The sequence below is a fragment of the Prunus dulcis genome, chromosome 3 (genome assembly GCF_902201215.1).
Source record: "Prunus dulcis chromosome 3, ALMONDv2, whole genome shotgun sequence".
NCBI classification, from domain to species: domain Eukaryota; kingdom Viridiplantae; phylum Streptophyta; class Magnoliopsida; order Rosales; family Rosaceae; genus Prunus; species Prunus dulcis.
The window spans coordinates 13377178-13396697 of record NC_047652.1 but is presented as its reverse complement, the minus strand read 5'-3'; the positions used below and the strand labels follow the sequence as shown (position 1 = coordinate 13396697).

The 19520-nt window shown below is 36.2% G+C and overlaps 2 protein-coding genes and 1 long non-coding RNA gene across 3 annotated transcripts; 2 read left to right on the top strand and 1 right to left on the bottom strand.

Annotated features, from left to right (window-relative positions):
• Positions 1 to 1053: 1053 nt before the first annotated feature.
• On the top strand, positions 1054 to 3172 carry LOC117622157. The gene is made up of 3 exons (XR_004584956.1): positions 1054 to 1286; positions 2413 to 2907; positions 3096 to 3172. It is a non-coding gene; the product is annotated as an uncharacterized LOC117622157 (long non-coding RNA).
• LOC117622156 (probable polygalacturonase) lies at positions 2539 to 5023 on the bottom strand. Its single transcript, XM_034352731.1, has 6 exons — positions 4943 to 5023; positions 4507 to 4833; positions 3953 to 4073; positions 3689 to 3863; positions 3439 to 3509; positions 2539 to 3350 (listed from the first exon to the last, which is right to left on the bottom strand). Exons 1-6 carry the CDS (start codon positions 4967 to 4969, stop codon positions 2647 to 2649), a joined length of 1425 nt encoding a protein of 474 aa, XP_034208622.1. The 5' UTR covers positions 4970 to 5023; the 3' UTR covers positions 2539 to 2646.
• Positions 5024 to 7372: 2349 nt separating this feature from the next.
• Positions 7373 to 13975, top strand: LOC117622676 (subtilisin-like protease SBT5.3). Its single transcript, XM_034353434.1, has 11 exons — positions 7373 to 7485; positions 7636 to 7745; positions 7836 to 7933; positions 8024 to 8188; positions 9825 to 9933; positions 11078 to 11612; positions 11816 to 11913; positions 12369 to 12614; positions 12898 to 13012; positions 13096 to 13309; positions 13437 to 13975. The coding sequence occupies exons 1-11, from the start codon at positions 7393 to 7395 to the stop codon at positions 13973 to 13975; spliced, it is 2322 nt and encodes a 773-aa protein (XP_034209325.1). The 5' UTR covers positions 7373 to 7392.
• Positions 13976 to 19520: the final 5545 nt, after the last annotated feature.

Below are 19520 nucleotides of genomic sequence, written 5' to 3'. Positions count from 1 at the left end.
TTTTTTACAGCTACACTCCTTGACCCTATATGAATACAATGAACTAATTCGATCGTCAATTTAAAATATATATTTTTTAACAAAAACCCAATCCGAACTACAATAATATATTTTTCTAACAAATTTCCGATCCGAACTAAAATAATAAATGTAAAACTACTTAATAAATATATATACCGTTTAATTTCTTAAGTGTTATGCACACAAAATAAAAAACAAAAATAAATTGGTTTAGGCGACGAAATATTTGGATTACGTCATGCAAAGATTTTAAAAAATAATTTTTTTATTTGATTTATTTTTGTAAAGACTTTGCTCAATGAAACACACTTCGCCGCTCAAGACTTTTTGCAACGAAGTTTATTGTTTCGTCGTGCAAAGTCGCTTTGAGCAACGATGTATTGTCATCGCGCAAAGTGACTTTGCACGACGAATTATTTTTCGTCGCACAAAATTTGGTTGCTCAAGACTTTGAGAGACGAAATTTTGAGTTTCGTAGCGCACAGTGACTTTGAGCGACGAACAGTTTTTCATCGCGCAAGGTTTTTTTTTATACTAGTGATGTTTGAGCTTATGGATTGGTTCATGGTGGATTTGAATTGTGACTCAGAGTTGCTTGGGTGAAGCTGATGATTGTGTGCATTGCAAGACTAGACAAGGTTGAATATGGTTTTTATTTTATTTATTTTTTCTGTTTTTGTTAGACCATTTTGGTTCACTTATTCTCCCTGAATATTATGCCCAAAGTAGTAAAATAAATTATCGCAACTATTAAAAAGTATATTTATGTTCGGCATCATCTCATGTTGTGTATGAATTGAGCAATAAAAAGGTGAAAGATAAATTATAGAGAAACATGTGGCGCAAGTGTTACATTTGTATTACTTTTGTTTCATTCTTTTGTTGTACTAATGCCTCATTGTCTTTTTTTATCCCCCTCCACCTGAAGTAGTACTATTTGATATTGATGGAACTCTGTGTGATTTAGATCCCATTCATTTTTTCAATGCCTTCCACCAGATGCTTTCATAGATAAAGTGATTGTTTTGTTTCCTACTATTCTGTCATAAGGAAAATATGGAGGATTTATCTAGCCATAATTTGACATTTTTCTTGGGTTTTATGGACTACAATGTGTTCAATTAGAAAGCATTAGTTCATTTGATGTTTTTAGTTGAGGTTGTGGTGATTTTCATTTATTTTCATTTTTTGTAAGATGTTAACAGCGTACAAGAGAGTCAAGAAGAGGTTGTGTGTAAAAGGAGGTTCTTTGCAGGCCAAACAAGGTTGAATTTTTTTTTCTTTTTCCTGTTTTCGTTCGAAACTTTTTGTTCACTTATTGTCCTTGAATATTACGCTCAAAGTAGTTAACTTTTCGGCCAAAATGTTTTATTTGTGTTTCTTGATTTGAATGAAAGCTTGGTATTTCCTTCCTTTTCTTTTTTTTTTTTGGGTTTCTTTCATTTCATATTGTCTTCATATCTTTTGCTCCACTGGTGATCAGAGACCCTAAAAAAACTACCTTACAAATTTGATTAAACTTGGAATTTTCTTTTAAAATTTGTTCATAGCCAATTGCTATTTTACCATTTTTAATAATTTGTACCAACATAGTTAAAACCCTTGTAGAAGACAAGAAAGAACAGAACCACATCTACAATAGAGCCAGCAAGGGACCCTTCAACAGACATCAAGGCAGAAAAATCCCCTTCCCCCACCAGTAGCATATATGTAAAGACAAAACTACTGATATTTTGTTGCTGCTTGATTTATTAAAATATTGATATATTTTAATAAACATGACAAGCAACATATAAAACATTTTATTAGTCTTTATTTTGTAACTTGCTACATATTTTCACAACTTTGTACACATTTCAGACGGTTTTAAAACCCGCAACATCGTGCGGGCACCTTTACTAGTGGTATCTATAAAGCAGGATCCATTTCCAGCTTTCTCATAAAGCAGAGTCAAACTTTGTTTTAGAAACCTAGAACAGCATAAAACTGGATGAGATAAATCTGCCTTTATCATCAATAAGATGAAAAAAAATATAGGTTGGCTTTTTATGAAATCAAATAATTTTGATTGTGATCTACCCAATGTCACGAAAAATTGATGGAAACCCTGAAATGATTACCAGTATTAGAAAGAAGGGTTATCCTCTGTTGGTATAGAATTGATTGAAATAATTCACGAACTGGGTTATGGTTATGGATGAAATCAATGTGAGTCCAATTGTAATTATTGGGAGCGTCTAAGAATTGTGCATCATCTGATGATATGTGTCATGTGTTTATCACAAAAGGCCTCAGTTCTACTACAAGTAGAACCACTTATTATAAATTGTGATTTATTTAGTCAAGTTTTCAATGTGGTATTTATACTCTTCAACACATATGTTTTGGCAGTGGCTGGAAATTATTTATTAATGCAGTTGAGATTGTTGCGGAGGTCCATTCTTTCAGATTTTCATTATCAGTTGATTATTTGTTGAACAAATGGATAGTCCATAGAAAAAAGAAGGAAATCTTGTAAAACTACTATAATTTTATTGTCAATATTTGTCATTCAGACTCCTATATATTTGAAACATAGGATGCTACCTCATTTGAGCATCGAAATTCCCATATAATACATGACTCTCAGAAGAAGGGGAGACTGGCAGAACATGTCACTAACTTAACATCTTCAATCGCCAACCTATCTTCCGGGAAAGGACAATCGACGACTTCTTTCTTCTCCGGCAATAAATCGCATGCCTTTGGAGTCACGTTGCTTGTAACTCCCGCAATGTTGGTACAATTCCATTGTAATTTCTTGGGCTTCTCAATCAATGTGATAGTCACATTAGAAATGCAAATTCCCTTGAAAGGATCATTAGGAATTCCCTCCAGCCTTGCAGAGTAAGTAACATTCTCAGCCTCAACCTGTTTGTAGTTGATGTTCTGGATCAAAGGCAATGCCTTAGGATCAAAGCTCGGGTCCGGGTGAGACCCATAAGAGCCAGTCATCCAGAAAACATACTTCATAGTCTTGAGGGTCATTCTTCTCACAAATATGTCTTTGACATAAGCTCCTCTTCCTTGGGCAGTTTTGATCCTCACACTGGATTGAGTACTAAGGGCTGTGATGTCCTCAGCGCGGACGTCGCGAATTCCACCGGACATCTCACTGCCTAGAGCAATGGTAGCGCTGTCTGGTGAAATGCAGGTAAGTCTTCTGATCACAAGGTGCTCTGTTGGGATCCCGACTTTGATCCCGTATTGGTCCCATCCACTCTTTACTGCAATGCAGTCATCCCCAGAGACTATGAAGCAGTCTTCAATTCTAGTTTGTGAGCATGAATCTGAAAACGGAACAAAAATAGGCGCACATATTAACTATGTTCAAATATGACCAAGGAGCCAGTACAAAGTGGAAGCAAATTAACCAACCTGGGTCTATGCCATCTGTGTTAGGAGAGTCAATTGGTGCAAGGATAGTGAGCCCTTGGATTGTTATATTGCTGCAAATTCAAACCAGAATGTATACATATCAGATCAGTTTCATGCTAGTGGTTTTATAAATAAATAAAATATTTTTAAAAAACCCCTTATAAACCAAAGTGCCTTTCACAAAAGCATTCACAAACGAGCCCTAACTATGATAAAAAATCGATCAGGATAGATGAATAGTCAAATCTACCTGCTGTATATAGGATGGACAAACCACGAAGGAGAATTGACCAAAGTAAGATTAGATATTTGGATTTGATTAGAGTACATGATCTCAATCATGTAGGGTCGGGTTTCATTCAATTGACCTGCTTTGTACTTTTTCCACCAAGAAGTTCCTTGCCCATCGATGGTGCCGTTGTTACCTAAAAGACATACCAATTTTGTCATTAACATAATTGACCCAAAATCACAGTAAATTTAAAACAATTAAGTCTGATATGTGATTAATTACCGGTAATTACGACATCGGTGAGGTTTGTTCCAAAAATCAGACTGCTAAACCTTCCACCGGGGGCATCTCTGCCTCTCCCATATGAAGGCAGGACTGGAACAAGAGGCCACTCTGACTCATCCTGTAAATTTGGTCATGCAAAATGGTCATTAATGGTATGGTGACCAATTGATAAATTTACATGAAAAAAATTTGGGTGATAGGAGCAAAAGCTATTCCTAAAAGGTAAAATAAATAAATTAAAGTCAACGAGATGACTTTCTGCATGCATAGAAAACATGGTGAGAAAGTTACTGTTTTTCCTATGTTTGTAGATTACTAAGTCGGTGTTTCTTTTTCTGAAATTACTAGGTCGGAGATGTTGTAGATTACTAAATCAAATAAGCTAATTATATGGTAAAATGGTAATAAAATATGTACAAAAATTAAACCTGAGTTTCAAAAAAAATCAATTAAGCTAATTCTATGGTATAAGGTAATTACAATCAATCAAGTCTAAAATATTCAAGACATTAAGGAAATATATTCGACCAAAAAAGGCAAGAGAAATAAACCTGAGTTGCAAGAATAACAGCATCCTTGTGGAGGAAAAGGGTGAAATGGCTGGTAAGGTTGAAGCTCCCGGTGAGCCACTTCCCCGGTGGTACGATAAGCTGTGCTCCACCGTCGGATGCACTCTGGCTTAGATGATCAATGGCCGCCTTGAAGGCCTTTGTGTTGGACGTTTTGCCATCGCCAACAGCTCCAAAATCAGTCAAAAGAGCACTGTGCTTTCGACAGCTAAGGGCAGAGTACTTGACCGTGCCCCGATTCGCTGGTGTTCTACATTCTGCAGCTCTTAGAAAAAAGAATCCCAGTATAAAAATGATTGCACCGGAGACCTGTAATTATAGAAGAAGAACAACAACAAAGAACACATATTGTTATTATTTTCCATGTAATTTGTTAGACAAAATAACAGTGAGATATAGGGGTGGAAAAGAAACGTACATTGGACATCTTGTATTTTCCGTCCATGTTGTACAAAACTGTGGTGTTTAGGGACAGAGAGAGTAGAGAATTTATATAGAGGTGCACCAATTGGTTAGTTGTTGTGGTGAGGCAATTTGTTGAGCCTCTTTTTATCTATTAGTTCCAAGAAAACAAACTAATAAATGGTCTCAATTGGATGATCTACTAATTTACTTTTCTTAGGGATAATTGCAACTAATGTATTGATAGGGTACAATAATAATGATTATATAGCCATGTCCAAAATCATGAGTTACAATAGGAAATACATCCTAATTTTAATAGGACTAAAATAAAAAAGAAAATAAATATAATCCTAATTTATTAAGGAATATACGACTCATGTCAACACACAATCCCAAACTAAACAATAAACACTTTCTTTTAAGTAAAGTAAAATCAGACGTGTAAGGAAAGTGTATATGGGCTGCATGCTGATTATTTATCAAATCAATCATCAATGTATGGGTCTTTGTTGCATTTTTGCTTGTAGCTTCATCTTTCTTTGGGAGACGATGAGATATATTGAGAACGGTTCTCTCACCTAAACCTACTTCCCTCACCACCATTTGCATTGCCTGATGAATAACATAAAGTTTTTCCTTTTGGCATACCCCGTGTGTCTTATCTATGTAATGTCTAAAGAAACCTTATTTATCTTTTGGGAAAATAAAGCGATAATATTAAGGGATCCGGATATTATTTGCATAAACCATAAAAGTTTTAAATAATAAGATATTATCATAATTACAGATTTTCTCTTTTTTTTTTTTCTTTTTTACATTTACTTATTATGAGTCGGAGAAGACATGAATTGAGGAACTTAGATCAAGAAATTGGAATAGGATAAACTGCTCTGTTAATCAATCTCATTCTTGATTTTATGGCATGTTTACTTCTTAGGAATGGGTATTTGATTGATTCCAATTCATGCTTATCATATGTTAGTAAACATATGGTAAGTGTATTTAATTCCAAAAAAATTAAAAACCAAATTGGGAATGATTGTGGAAAGGCCTAGTGCATTATTACATAAAAATGGAAGTCTTTATACTTCTAGTGTGAGATATAGGTCAAAACGCATCCCCTCTCTCATGAGTGATGTGATTTGAGTGAAACACGTGACAACTTTATAGCACATATACTGATGTATGATTACAGTATCTCAATAATGTTACATGTATTATATTTTATTGATCATGCTCAAAAAAAGTGGCTTAGATTTCAGTCATGTTAAAACCTCGCATCAGTTTGGTAAAAGTAAGACCTAAATGAGATTTAAGTCTAAATATAAATTTGGAGTTTTTAAATGCAATATCACTACACGTATGACATAACTTAAAACTTATATATATGAGTTTGAATGTAACTTTTTAGTCATGTGAGCTAAAGAACCCACCACACTTAGACCCAAATATGAGAATTTGGGTATTGCAATGGAGATGACCTAAGGAGTCATCAATTGATTAATAGAATAAACACACACACGTACACACTAATTTGAAGCCTTTTAGTAAAACTTCATTACCCTTTTTGACAATCTGAATGGCTAAATTAGGGGGAATATTGAGGTATTTGGTATTTATGTGCCACAAATAGTTGTATTAGGGGAAATGTGGAGGTATTTGGTATTTATGTTGCACAAATAGTTGTATTGGGTTCATGTTTAGTAGTAGATATTCCCAACAAAGGCTGACTGGTTAGAAGTTGGATATGTAGTAGACCACTAGAATTAGGTTAGTTCAGAAAGTCTAGGTTGAATTTTAAACAAGCCCAGCCCATTCTAACCATAGTCAAGAAAGTGAATCATGGCCCACTTGTTTGTTTGGCTTTTAATTTGTCTTTTTTTTCTAAATTCAATTGTATGTTCATTCACAAAATCCCAACCCAACCAACTCAGGAAAGCCAGAATTGGCCTTCAGATATTTTTAGGACAAAGTCGCGGAACTTGAGTGATTCTATAATGAGATGAGGGTGTCATATATGAACCGCAGATGCTTATAAGTTGTAACAAAGGCTATATAGAGTTCCCACTAACGGATGACAATGGCATATATAGCAGAAGTTCAAACTTATTAAGGTTTGATGAAGCCATGTATAGCTAATTTGCTCAAATAAGTTCCCCTCCATTTTAAGTACATAGCATTTTCATCAGCCTGCATTGGACTAGCCAGTGGAAGAGCATGTCCAACCTTTTCTACACGTGGCAATATCCCATTTGCCAATTTCACTGTTTTATCCTGTCCAGTGCACCAATCCCTTCTTTATTTTCAATCAATCAATTATTATCATAATATGGTCCACAATTTGGTAGCCAAGGATTCTTTCTGCCACATCTATTGGAGGTTTTGTATAAATAAAAACCCAAAGTTTACCTTCCACAAGGGGCAAGAAAGAAACGAGGGTCAATCAACCAACCAAACCAAGCAATGCGGCCACCAAGACCAACCATAGCTCTTTACCTCCTGTCCTTCCTTCTCTCCTCCCTTGTACTTCACACACCCACCTTTGCCATCAAAAAGGTGAGCATTCAATCTTATTTTCTTCCATTAAAAAAAAATCAAGAAAAAAAGGAGTAGCTCCCATTGCTATGCCTACTGTCATGATTTATTATTATTATTATTTTTTTTCATTATGTGCTTGCTTGCCTGCTTCTACTGTTATTGATGTAGTCATATGTGGTGTACTTGGGGTCACATTCACATCCCGCAAACTTATCAGAACTTGAACTGAACCAAGTGACAGAGAATCACTATGAGTTTCTTGGGTCCTTCTTGGGCAGGTACTTAAAACACATTTTAGCACCAACTACTAAAATACATATACATCATCTTTCTGAGATCGTATGTTTGAATTTATCTGCAAAATGCAGCCATGAAGTTGCAAAAGAATCCATCTTTTACTCATACACAAGGCACATCAATGGCTTTGCTGCCACATTAGAAGAAGAAGAGGCAGCTCAGATAGCCAGTGAGAATCTTTTGTTTTTTTTTTAATTATCTTCTTTCTCCTCTGTTTTGTATACTTGTTCTTCTCATGCTTGCCATTGAAACCCTACAGAGCATCCAAAGGTAGTCTCCATTTTCTTGAACCAGGGAAGAAAATTACACACAACTAGATCATGGGATTTCTTGGGGCTTCAGCATGATGGTGTTACTCCACCCAACTCAATCTGGAACAAGGCAAGATATGGTGAAGATACAATCATAGGAAACCTTGATACTGGTCAGTTTTTCTTCCTCTTATTTTATTTATTTATATTATTAATTTTTGTCAATTTTTGTCAATTTTGCTTCACTTTCAAGTCATGTTCATGCACTATAAGTTTAGAATGCATCAATCAGCTCAATGCCATGATCTGGATCGTTGACTTATCATCACTCATTTCAACAACAGTAACTTTCAACAAAATAATGTTTATAAAATTGATTTTCATTTCAATGGTGCTGCAGATATTGACCAATTTCAACAGTGCTCACTAACAGGGCCGGTCTTGAGATTTTGAAGGCCCCGTGCGAATATTAAATTTAGGCCTCACATAAGTTAACACAAACTTACACAATTAATGCCATACAATAAATATTTTTTTTCTTAAAGTGACCAAAGTACCCATACTCCCAAGGACAAAATTGAAAATTCACAAAACAATTAAATTGGATTAGATTGATTAAATTGGGTTAGGGATGTTACACCTTTTGAATAATCACCATGATTATGACGATGAGTCTTTGTCATCATAGATCATATTCAGATATTAAATATTTTTTAACACCCAATGTATTTTGTATAAATATTCTAGGAACATCATTAATTCGATGCAATTATTTTGGTTGAGTTAGTTGGATGCATAAATATTCTAGGAACATCATTAATTCAATGCAATTATTTTGGTTGAGTTAGTTGGATGCATTATTTTTTCCAAAATTGAATCTAAGCATAGGGTTTAGGGTATTTATTATTTCAGTTTGTGGTTGTGAAAGTAACTGGGATATTGAATGTTGGTGTTGACATTAGACAAGCCTTTAACACAAGTGGGTTTTGAAGTCGCGCCCAGAATAAAAGTTGAGGCCCTGCAAATCAACACAACTAAAAATGTCTTTGTGTCAACAATTTGCTCACTCGTATATATATAACATTTGTTAAACATATATTATACATATAAAAAAATCGGAGCCCTATGCGGTGGCACCACTTGCACACCCTCAGGGCCATCCCTGCTCACTAAATATACGTCCATGAATGTATGACAAAACATTGAGAGCTCTTCCCTCTAGAGGATTAATTGATAGTAATATACTAATAATTAATTAGGCCAGGTTGTACTTTAAGGCTTCCGTCAAGGGTATGACTCTCATTGAAGGTATTTTTGTAGTTCTGGGCCACCATTATAAGAAAAAACAATTACATCTGCTGCAAGTTGCAACTAGTAAAGATTCTTGTCTTTTTTTTTCTTTTTTTTTTTAATCACTTTCTTTTATGATTAACATAAGGAGCCAACACAGTGTAAAAAAGCTTTGACTTACAGATCAGAGATCTAAGGTTCGAATTTCCACAACATCATAGTTGTGTGTCTATATGTGAGAAATCCCCCTTCCCTCTAATATCATAGTTGTGTGTCTATGCGTGAGAAATCCCCATTCCCTTTAATATCATAATTGTGTATCTGTGTGTAAGAAATCCATCTTTCCTCTAATTTAGACTATCGTTTATACTCAAAAAAGCATAAGGAGGGTGCAATTATGTGTGGTGGCTTGCCCAACTGATGATGAAAATATGAAATAATTGCAATTCTAAAAAGAATGTGTGTTGCTTTGCTATTGAGCATTCTTTTTAGCCTTACTGTTGTTGAATGGGATTGTAGGCGCATGGCCAGAGTCCAATAGCTTTAGTGATGAAGAGTATGGACCAATTCCATCCAAGTGGAAAGGAATCTGCCAAAATGAGACAGATTCTGAATTTTACTGCAACAGGTATTCATTATTTTATACCTACTTTCTGTGGAAGATTGATTTACTCTCCGTTTGCTTTTTCTTCAACACTTAACTCATTGCTAAAATGTGTTAAAATTGAAGCAAGAAAGAGAACCTCTTTTTTGTTCTTTGTAGTCAGGCTTGTTGGGTTTTTAGAGAACAAAATAGTGATTTTATTTATTCAACAAAAGATAGGTGCAAGGCTTTATAGAGGAGTAGGCTTATTGGCCTTCAACAACTAGAAAGAAACTATTTGCTAGGCTTATTGGCCTTTTGGCTTATTGGCCTATTCTCTCTCTTTTTGCTGGCTATTTGGCCTGTTCTCACTCTCTTTGCTCGCTATTTGGCCTGTTCTTACTCTCTTGGCTTTGTACAAGAGACAACAACATCTATTTATACACTAAAGCTGCCGCCATTGTCCAAGTCGGTGGACTTGGCTTCTTCACCTAGCCACTACTTTATAATATTATTACTTTATCACAAGATTTTTACTAAGATTTTTCTAGAGTTTACAATAATCCTCTCTTAAAACTTGACTTTGTCAAAGTTAGTGAATTTTCTTGAGTTTTCTAATTTCTTCTAGATTTTTCTATATTCTTCAAGTGTGTATTAAATTTAACATTTTTATATCCAAATTCATGGTCCAACAAGGATGATCTGCTTTAGTAGTAGTGGGGTGAAATGGTATCTATAAAGCAGGATCCATTTCCAGCTTTCTCATAAAGCTGAGTAAAACTTGTTTTAGAAACCTAGAACAGCATAAAACTGGATGCGATAAATCTGCCTGTATCATCTTTAAGATGAAAAAAATAGATAGTAAAACTGCAAACATGTTCTCTTTTGGTTCAATTGCTTCTGGTCCTCATGGTATCTGATCCCATTTTCAAGATGCATTGCTGCAATTAGATTAAAATTATTATAATAATTTTAAAGCATATATTTATGTAGAGTAAGCAAGCAAATTATTATAATAATGAGAGAGAAGACAGGTTCAGAACATGTATTTGTGTAAAATAAGGGCATCTTCTGACTGGTTTTAGCAACCTTTCCCTCTGAACTTTGTGTTGGATTAATTCCATCATTTAATTATTTACCCATAAAGAGAATCTTGTAACTCATTTGGTGACAAAATTTTGCGTGAAAGGAAGCTAATTGGAGCAAGATACTTCAACAAGGGCTATGCTGCAGTTGCTGGCACCCTAAACTCCTCCTTTGACTCACCAAGAGACAATGACGGCCATGGCTCTCACACCTTGTCAACAGCTGGGGGCAATTTTGTAACTGGGGCAAGTGTGTTTGGGTTTGGTAATGGAACAGCAAAGGGTGGATCACCAAAAGCCAGAGTTGCAGCTTATAAAGTGTGTTGGCCTTCAGTGAATGGAAGCGTGTGCTTTCATGCAGATATATTGGCAGCATTTGATATTGCCATCCATGATGGTGTTGATGTATTGTCTGTGTCACTGGGTGGAGATCCCTCTGCATTCTTCAATGACGGTGTTGCAATAGGTGCTTTTCATGCTGTTAAGCATGGCATTGTGGTGGTTTGCTCAGCTGGGAATTCCGGTCCAGCTGAAGGTACCGTCTCCAGTGTAGCGCCGTGGCAGATCACTGTTGGCGCCAGTACCATAGACAGGGAGTTCCCCAGTTATGTCACCCTTGGAAACTGGAAGCACTTCAGGGTTGGTTATAGTGCCTTTTTATCCTAAGCATATATAGTAGATGAAGGTTACTTAATGCTGTCTAATTTTCATCAAACAGTTGCAAGAAGCTCAGAATAATAAGACATGCCATACACTTTTATAGGTGTTTGAAAGGAACTTCCATCACATATCCTGAAAAACTACACAAATCCATTGTAATTTGTATCTACTTTGTTCTGCAGGGACAGAGCTTATCGCCTGTGGCCTTGCCGGGGAAAAGGTTCTACCCGCTTATTAGTGCTGCAGATGCTAAAGCAGCTAACGCATCAGTTCAAGAAGCGTAAGGATAATAACATGGGAGTTCACTATTATACCCAATATAGGGGCTCAAATTATAAAAATACTCTATATGAAATGGATTTTAGAAACACATTCAAAGCTAATTTACATCATAACAAAGAGGCTTTTAACTTTTTATAAATTACAAAACTGACATCAATTTTTTAAAACAAGCCCAACTCCAAAATCTCATAAAAATACCCAAAACACTCAATAGGGCATCAAAGTAATTTAATAATCAATATTAAATTCAATGAGACTAGCTGTCATTTTTTGAGTTTTTTTTTTTGAGTTTGTTTATAGAAATTCAATGGTTTAGATTTTATTTATAATATTAATGCTAAGAATGAGTATATCACTAAATATCTCTAATAACAACATCAAGTTCTTTTAATTTTCATTTTACTACTACCATATTCAAGCTCCCAGCAATCTGCTTATTATATGATGCTGCAGTCTGTTATGCAAGGCTGGCACACTTGATCTCAAAAAGGTGAAGGGAAAGATCTTGGCCTGCCTTCGAGGAGACAGTGCAAGAGTGGACAAGGGTGAGCAAGCCTTACTGGCTGGTGCCGTGGGAATGATTCTTGCTAACGATGAGCTTAGCGGGAACGAAATTATTTCTGATCCACATGTCCTCCCTGCTTCACATATCAATTTCACCGACGGTGCCCTTGTCTTTGCTTACATCAATTCAACTAAGTAAGATGACATGCCACCAGCAATCATTATATTTCACCAAAACCATGCCTATGCACAGAACCTACCTTAAAATATAAATAATTCATCTTCATCACAGGATGAAGTACCTCTAAAATTGCCTGTTTCAGACTAAGTAGAACTGGCAGCACTAACTGCATTAATTTGATGTATAGGCTTCATCTCAGTGCAGGCAGAACAATAGTTAATTCATATAAACAGACATCTAGTTCCATCACCAGCTTCCTTGCAGTGAATTGATTGAGAATTTTACTTATTTTGACAGGTCTCCCAGGGCTTACATAAAGCGTCCAACAACGCAACTGGGAACGAAGCCAGCTCCCTTCATGGCAGCATTTTCATCAAAGGGACCCAACACCATCACACCAGACATCCTTAAGGTTTTTTTTAGCATCTCACAAATCTATTCATCATAGGGAATTGGACTCTCTTAATACTTTGCTCCTTTGTTTTGAATATTCAGCCTGATATCACTGCGCCAGGAGTGAATATCATAGCAGCCTATACTGGAGCACAAGGGCCAACAAATCAAATGTTTGACGAACGGCGAGTTCTGTTCAACTCATTGTCAGGCACATCAATGTCATGCCCTCATATTTCCGGCATTTGTGGCCTTCTTAAAACCCTCTATCCTCACTGGAGCCCTGCAGCTATTAAATCTGCAATCATGACCACAGGTAAGAACACCCTAATCCATTCATCTCATCTTCCTTGGAAAGGAACATAGGCCGAGTTTTCTTATAGTCTGGCAAGAAAGCATTATCCTTCTTTCTGATTTTTTCTTCTTATTCTCGTCTTTTACAGCGACAACACAAGATAATAGCAGGGAACCAGTGCTCAATGCTTCTTTCTATAGGGCAACACCATTTAGTTATGGTGCAGGGCATGTTAATCCTAACAGTGCCATGGATCCTGGCTTGGTTTATGACTTGTCCCTTAATGATTACTTGAACTTTCTATGTTCAAATGGATACAACAAAACACAAATCGAAATGGTCTCAGAGGAGACATATAAGTGCCCAAAACCTGCTATTAGTGGCACTAACCTCAACTATCCCTCAATCACTGTCCCTAAACTCAATGGATCCCTTGTGGTGACTAGAACAGTGAAAAATGTTGGCACTCCAGGAACTTACAAGGCTCGTATCCAGAACCCAGATGGCATATTAGTTTCTGTTGACCCAAACAAGTTGGAGTTCAAGAAAATTGGTGAAGAGAAGAGCTTTAAACTACTCCTGCAGGTTAAAGATGCCAAAGCAGCTAAGAACTATGTGTTTGGGAAGTTGATATGGTCAGATGGTAAGCATTATGTAAGGAGCCCCATTGTGGTAAAGGCTGCCTAGAAGTAGGCAAAAATAGTCCAAGTCATCATGTCAAAATAAGGAAAAAAACCAGATGTGTTTGTTATTAGTGTGCTTAGTAATAATTAGTCCTAATATAATATCATCTTAGATTCGTATCGTATTATCGTGTTAGATCGAAAATTACAACAACTAAACTTATCAATCATGGTATTATCATTTATGTGAAGAAACTTTGGAATTAGAAATTCAAGTTTACAGGATTAGAACTTATCAAAATATAAGACTTATGTAACGTGGAATATTACTAAAAGCCTAGCTCCACTGAAAAATAGTGAGATAAATGCCCATCTCCAATGCCACGAAAAAAAACAAATAAGGAAAGGAGGAATAGGGTTGGAGTGTTGACGTGAGTTTCCTAATTAATGAAGGTAATTAATCAAAGAGATTTACTTCCTTGATTAATTAAGGGATATATTTTCCTATTTTTTATATAAGTGATAAATCATTGTACAATTAGGAGATACTTTCCTAATTCTTTACTATATCTAATTCCTTGTAAAACCTTCATATGTAAACTCCTATATATACCTCCTTATGGAGAAGAATAAAGAACAACTCAAAGTATTCAAACCATATTTATATTTTAGCATGGTATCAGAGCAATCGATCCTCGGTTGTCTCTAAATTCTCATATCAAATTTCTTCAAATACAAACCCTAAAATCATATTCCTCAAATTCCTCATATTTCTCCAAACTCATATTTCTCTTTACCAAATTCAGATCTCCATCCACATCCCTCATATCTTCAAATCCCAAAACACATATTTTTTTACCCTTAAAATTCTTCCGTTGCCATGGATGCCATCTCCTCTTCCAACACCACCGACACCACTCCAAAGCTCCGCGCAAGAATAGGGACAAATCACTCGACACATCTTCTGAATCAGCTCATGTTAGTCCTGCAGTTCCAACGGCACCAGCTCCTGCCTCTGTAGCCACAACAGGACATCCTCTGCAACAAGACGATTGGTTGTGGTACTAGGAGGGGCAAACTCTACCCAAAAAAAAATAATAATAATAATAAAAATAAAAGGGCTATGTTTATTGACGTATCCCAAGAAAATGTTGCTTATTTCTTGACTCTGACGACCCCTTCTCTTCAAGGGGAGAAGGGGAGTGAAGAGAAGTTGTTTTGTCTCTAAACCCTTATCTCAAATTTCTCAAATTTCTTCAAATTTCTCATATTCAAATCCAAAACCCTAAATCAAATTCCTCATTTTTTTTTTCCCCAAAATCCAAATCCCTCAAATCTAAAGTCCTCAAATCCTCATATCCAAATCTCTAAACACATACCATCAAATCTTATACACATACCTCTTAAATCCAATTCCTACATCAAATTGATACATCAAATTTCTCACATCACCTTCCTCACCTTCTTATATCACATCTTACTTCCGCTGCGATGTCAAGAACCCATACGATTCTCCATCTTATTGCAAACTCACAGAATCATGCGGTCAACCTAGACTCCTTCTTCTATCACCACCACCAAAGGTTCTACTCTTCATACGTCCTCCAAGATCAAATATTGCATATGCTGTGAGTGTGGAAGAGTATTTCATGACTCACTTACCAAGTTGGGCATTCGTGACATATATGCACCAACTTGAGGAGGAGTGTTAACGTGAGTCTCCTAATTAATCAAGGAGATTTACTTCTTTAATTAATTAAGGGATTTACTTTCCTATTTTTTATATAAGTGATAAATCATTGTACAATTAGGAGATACTTTCCTAATTATTTATTATATCTAATTCCTTGTAAAACCTTCATATGTAAACTCCTATATATACCTCCTTATGGAGAAGAATAAAGAACAACCCAAAGTATTCAAACTATATTTATATATTTAGCATGGAGAAGGAAAAAGAGGAGTTGGAAAAAGAGCCAAAAATAAAAAATAAAAACCCTGCATCAATTGATAGGGCAATGCTCCAAGTGCAGTGGCAGGCCTCTTTGAAATTTTACGTATGGAAACGCTATGCGTTGGTCATCATTCTCAGTCCACCTACACATGAAATTGGTTCTTGATCATCAACTTAATTCCACATTTATTTTGCCCTAATACTTAAAGTAGTACATAATATTGTGAAATTGCAAAGTAATTATAATTATAATCTAATTATATAATTGTTGAAGGAAAATGTGATGCTCCTAATATAATTTCACCACCACTAATTAAATAACGGGGTTTTATTATTTTAGGTTCGACCCATTCGAGACGCAAGTCTCTTAATTACAATCCCTTGCTTCAAGGGAACACCCTTTGATTCCATCATAAAGAAACAGAACGTGTGTGTTTGATTTTGCAACCGCTCCCAAGTCCAACCTCAGGATGCCTACGTATCCCTTGCGGGAATCAAGCCACTCGTAGTTCAAAGAATCGCAATGAATAAATGACCCATTGCGAGGGAAATTTGATTTGAATTGTATTGAGAAGTGTTTGAGTGAATTTAGCTGAATAAACCAGGGATTTGATATGGGATTGCATTTGGGATGGTTGCATCTAGATTGAATCTCTAGATTGCCTACGTACCCTTTCAAAGGGATCAAACCAACGTAGTTCGGAAATTTGGACGTTAATGGGTAAGTGTGGCCCACTAATTGAGAATTTGTGTCTTTAGGACAATTTGGAGATTTTCATAGGTAGATGACCTATGGGAAATTGGAAATTAATGGGTAAGTATGGCCCACTAATTGAGAATCTGTATTTGAGAGATTTAGAATTAATCTCAATGAAATTTGCATGGGTAGATGACCCATGGGAAATATTGGAATTTAATGGGTAAGTGTAGCCCACTAATTGAGAACTTCTGTTTGAGAGACTTGGATTTAATCTCATTAGAGTTTTCATGGGTAGATGACCCATGGAAAATTGGATGGTTTTGTACCACTTTCGTTGTTGTCAATGTCCAAGAAAAATAATGAGTAATTTTAATTATCCCATTAATTTTTCCTAAACATTGACCATTGCGTTTGGGAAAGTTTTTTTTTTAATGGCAGAATTTGGTTAAGATAAACCAGATATTTAAATTTGATTGCGGTTGCGTCTATTGGGATGTTAGACTGCCTACGTACCCTTGACGGGATCAAACCGACGTAGTTCCAAAATTGATTTGGAAATTAATGGGTAAGTGTGGCCCATTAATTGAGAATGTGTCTTTGGGACAATTTGGAGGTTTCCATAGGTAGATGACCTATGGGAAAAATTGAAAATTAATGGGTAAGTGTGGCCCACTAATTGAGAGTTTGTGTTTAAGAGATTTGAATTTAATCTCATTGAAATTTTCATGGGTAAATGACCCATGAGAAAAATTGAAAATTAATGGGTAAGTGTAGCCCACTAATTGAGAACTTGAATTTGAGAGATTTAATCTCATTGAAATTTGCATGGGTAGATGACCCATGGGGAATTGGATGGTTTTGTACCCTTTTTCCTTTTTCCAATGTCCAAGAAAAATAATGGGCATTTTTGATGAACCCACTAATTCTCTACAATTGACATTTGCATTTGTATCCATGCATGATTTGGAGGATTTGAGATTAATGGGCTATTGTGGTTGATAAGCCTGTTAATCCATATTGATGCTCCTTTGGTATCTTTTGAGAGTGAGCTTAATGCTCGTAGCACGATCAATCATTTATTTGGAATGGAGTCTTCGACACAGTATGGTTGAGTCGCTTGACACTCCTTTATGAATAGCTTCTTTGCCATAGTGATTTGATTCCCATATTTCTTGTTGAGATTTTGTGAGCATGTTTGGTAGCCATCCTGCATTTGAGAATTGAGGCAGAAGACTCGAATGCCGTAAGCATTTTATTGAGCCTTCTTGACCGCCAATTGATTTAGTTCTCGTGAACCTTTGCTGACGCTTTTGTGCTTTTACTTGCATAGCTTGGCACTGCAAGTAGTGAACTCACGTCTTCGTCCCTTGGAATACAAAGGAGTACAAGTGCCTGGACACTTTGTTTTCATTTGTTGCAGTCACCAAAAGTGATGTGAGGGACTTGAAAAGGCCTTGGTTTCAAACCTTCACCTTGTCTTCTATCTGTGTGAAGCTCAATGCTTGTTTTATATTGTAAAGCATATTGCTGAGCTTAGTGGACATTCACAAAGAATGGGCCCTCTCAAACAATCACGCCTCTGACTATTTTTCTGTCGTCTTTGACTTCTTGACATCGGTACAAGCCAGCTACTCTTGTGGCTTGATTTTCCCTTCCGTTTGTCATTGGCATGGGGCCTTTTGCTTCTCCATGAAGCAAAAGAAAAGTATTGAATCTCCTTGATTTATCTTATTTTTTCCATAGTTCTGCTCCTTCCTATTTAGAAGCTTGATGGCTTGAACCGTGGAGGATGAACTTAGAGAAATCTGCACTTCCTTTGGATTGGTTCGCATGAGTTTGGACTGTTCAGATTGATGCAGCTGGCAGCTTTGGGTTTGTTAGCTTTTGTCAAACCTGCCAATTCTTTCTTCTCTGGTCTCTTGCATACGACTTATTGGAGGAGATAAGAATTTGGCAAAACACATGTTGCATCAAACCCCTTTCTTTTTTTTTCCTTGTTACAATCAAAGAGAACCCAATATCAAATTTTCTTTGATAGCCAATCAGCCATATGGCCCGTTTTCTTCCCATTCAAGAGAGAGGTCATTCGACATGTGGCCTTCCCTTTGAATTCTTTCTAAGCTACAGACTCTTCCCATTATTGTTTGTAACAAATCAATTTTGGGATGCCATATTTGAGAATGGCACAGAGGCAACGTCATGGAACACGCAAACCATCCCCACAGCTGCAGAATTTTTCTATCTGTATCCAAGATATTCTTTTGTTTACATTCAGCAAAACATAATAAACCAAAGGCCTTGCTTTGCTCCAGCTGGATCCCTGATGTATTGATGCCATTAATAAGTGTCTTTCAATTTGATTAAGACACCCAAAGGATAAAAATCCTTCTCCAAGTGAAGTATGGATTAAGCTCCTTGTTGATTTGGAACCGTTGGATCATCCAGTGAAGTAAACTTCTTGTCCACATAGGATTGGGCCATATGTGTTTTCCTTATAAAAAAAGAAAACATATGTGCACCAGCAAACAGCAACAAAACGAAAGTCTTAATATTATTCTTCGTTTGCTTCTCCAGACCAGCACATAGCTTTGCTCAAGCCACCTGTTGCACCATCAAAGAGAAGAGGATTTCACGTGGTAACCCAACTTTGAATTGTTTTCCTTTTTTGTTGTTGCCATGTATTGCTAAAGGCATCCTGGGATGGGAGCATTTGAGCAGCAAAGCCACATGATGATTGCAATCATCATGACAATCTTGCTTGCCATTTGGATGCTTCAAGGCATCGTAGAGAGACCCAGCCATCTTGAATTGGTCTTGTGAAACGTGCTGTACAGCGCCAGCCCCACAGCAACACAATTGTTTTTTTTTATCATAAGCTTCATGCAATAGAATTTGGACTCATAATTCAAATTCCTTGTTTTGCTGCATGTAGAGTTGCAACCCATCCCTTTTTCA

Coding starts and splice junctions, on each gene's coding strand:
- LOC117622156 (XM_034352731.1), bottom strand. CDS start 4,969: ATGGACGGAAAATACAAGATGTCCAAT. Junction 3,864..3,952: donor CACCGATGTCGTAATTACCG/GTAATTAATCAC, acceptor TATGTCTTTTAG/GTAACAACGGCACCATCGAT. Junction 3,351..3,438: donor CACAGATGGCATAGACCCAG/GTTGGTTAATTT, acceptor TTCCGTTTTCAG/ATTCATGCTCACAAACTAGA.
- LOC117622676 (XM_034353434.1), top strand. CDS start 7,393: ATGCGGCCACCAAGACCAACCATAGCTCTTTACCTCCTGTCCTTCCTT. Junction 12,615..12,897: donor GCTTACATCAATTCAACTAA/GTAAGATGACAT, acceptor TTATTTTGACAG/GTCTCCCAGGGCTTACATAA. Junction 13,013..13,095: donor TCACACCAGACATCCTTAAG/GTTTTTTTTAGC, acceptor TTGAATATTCAG/CCTGATATCACTGCGCCAGG.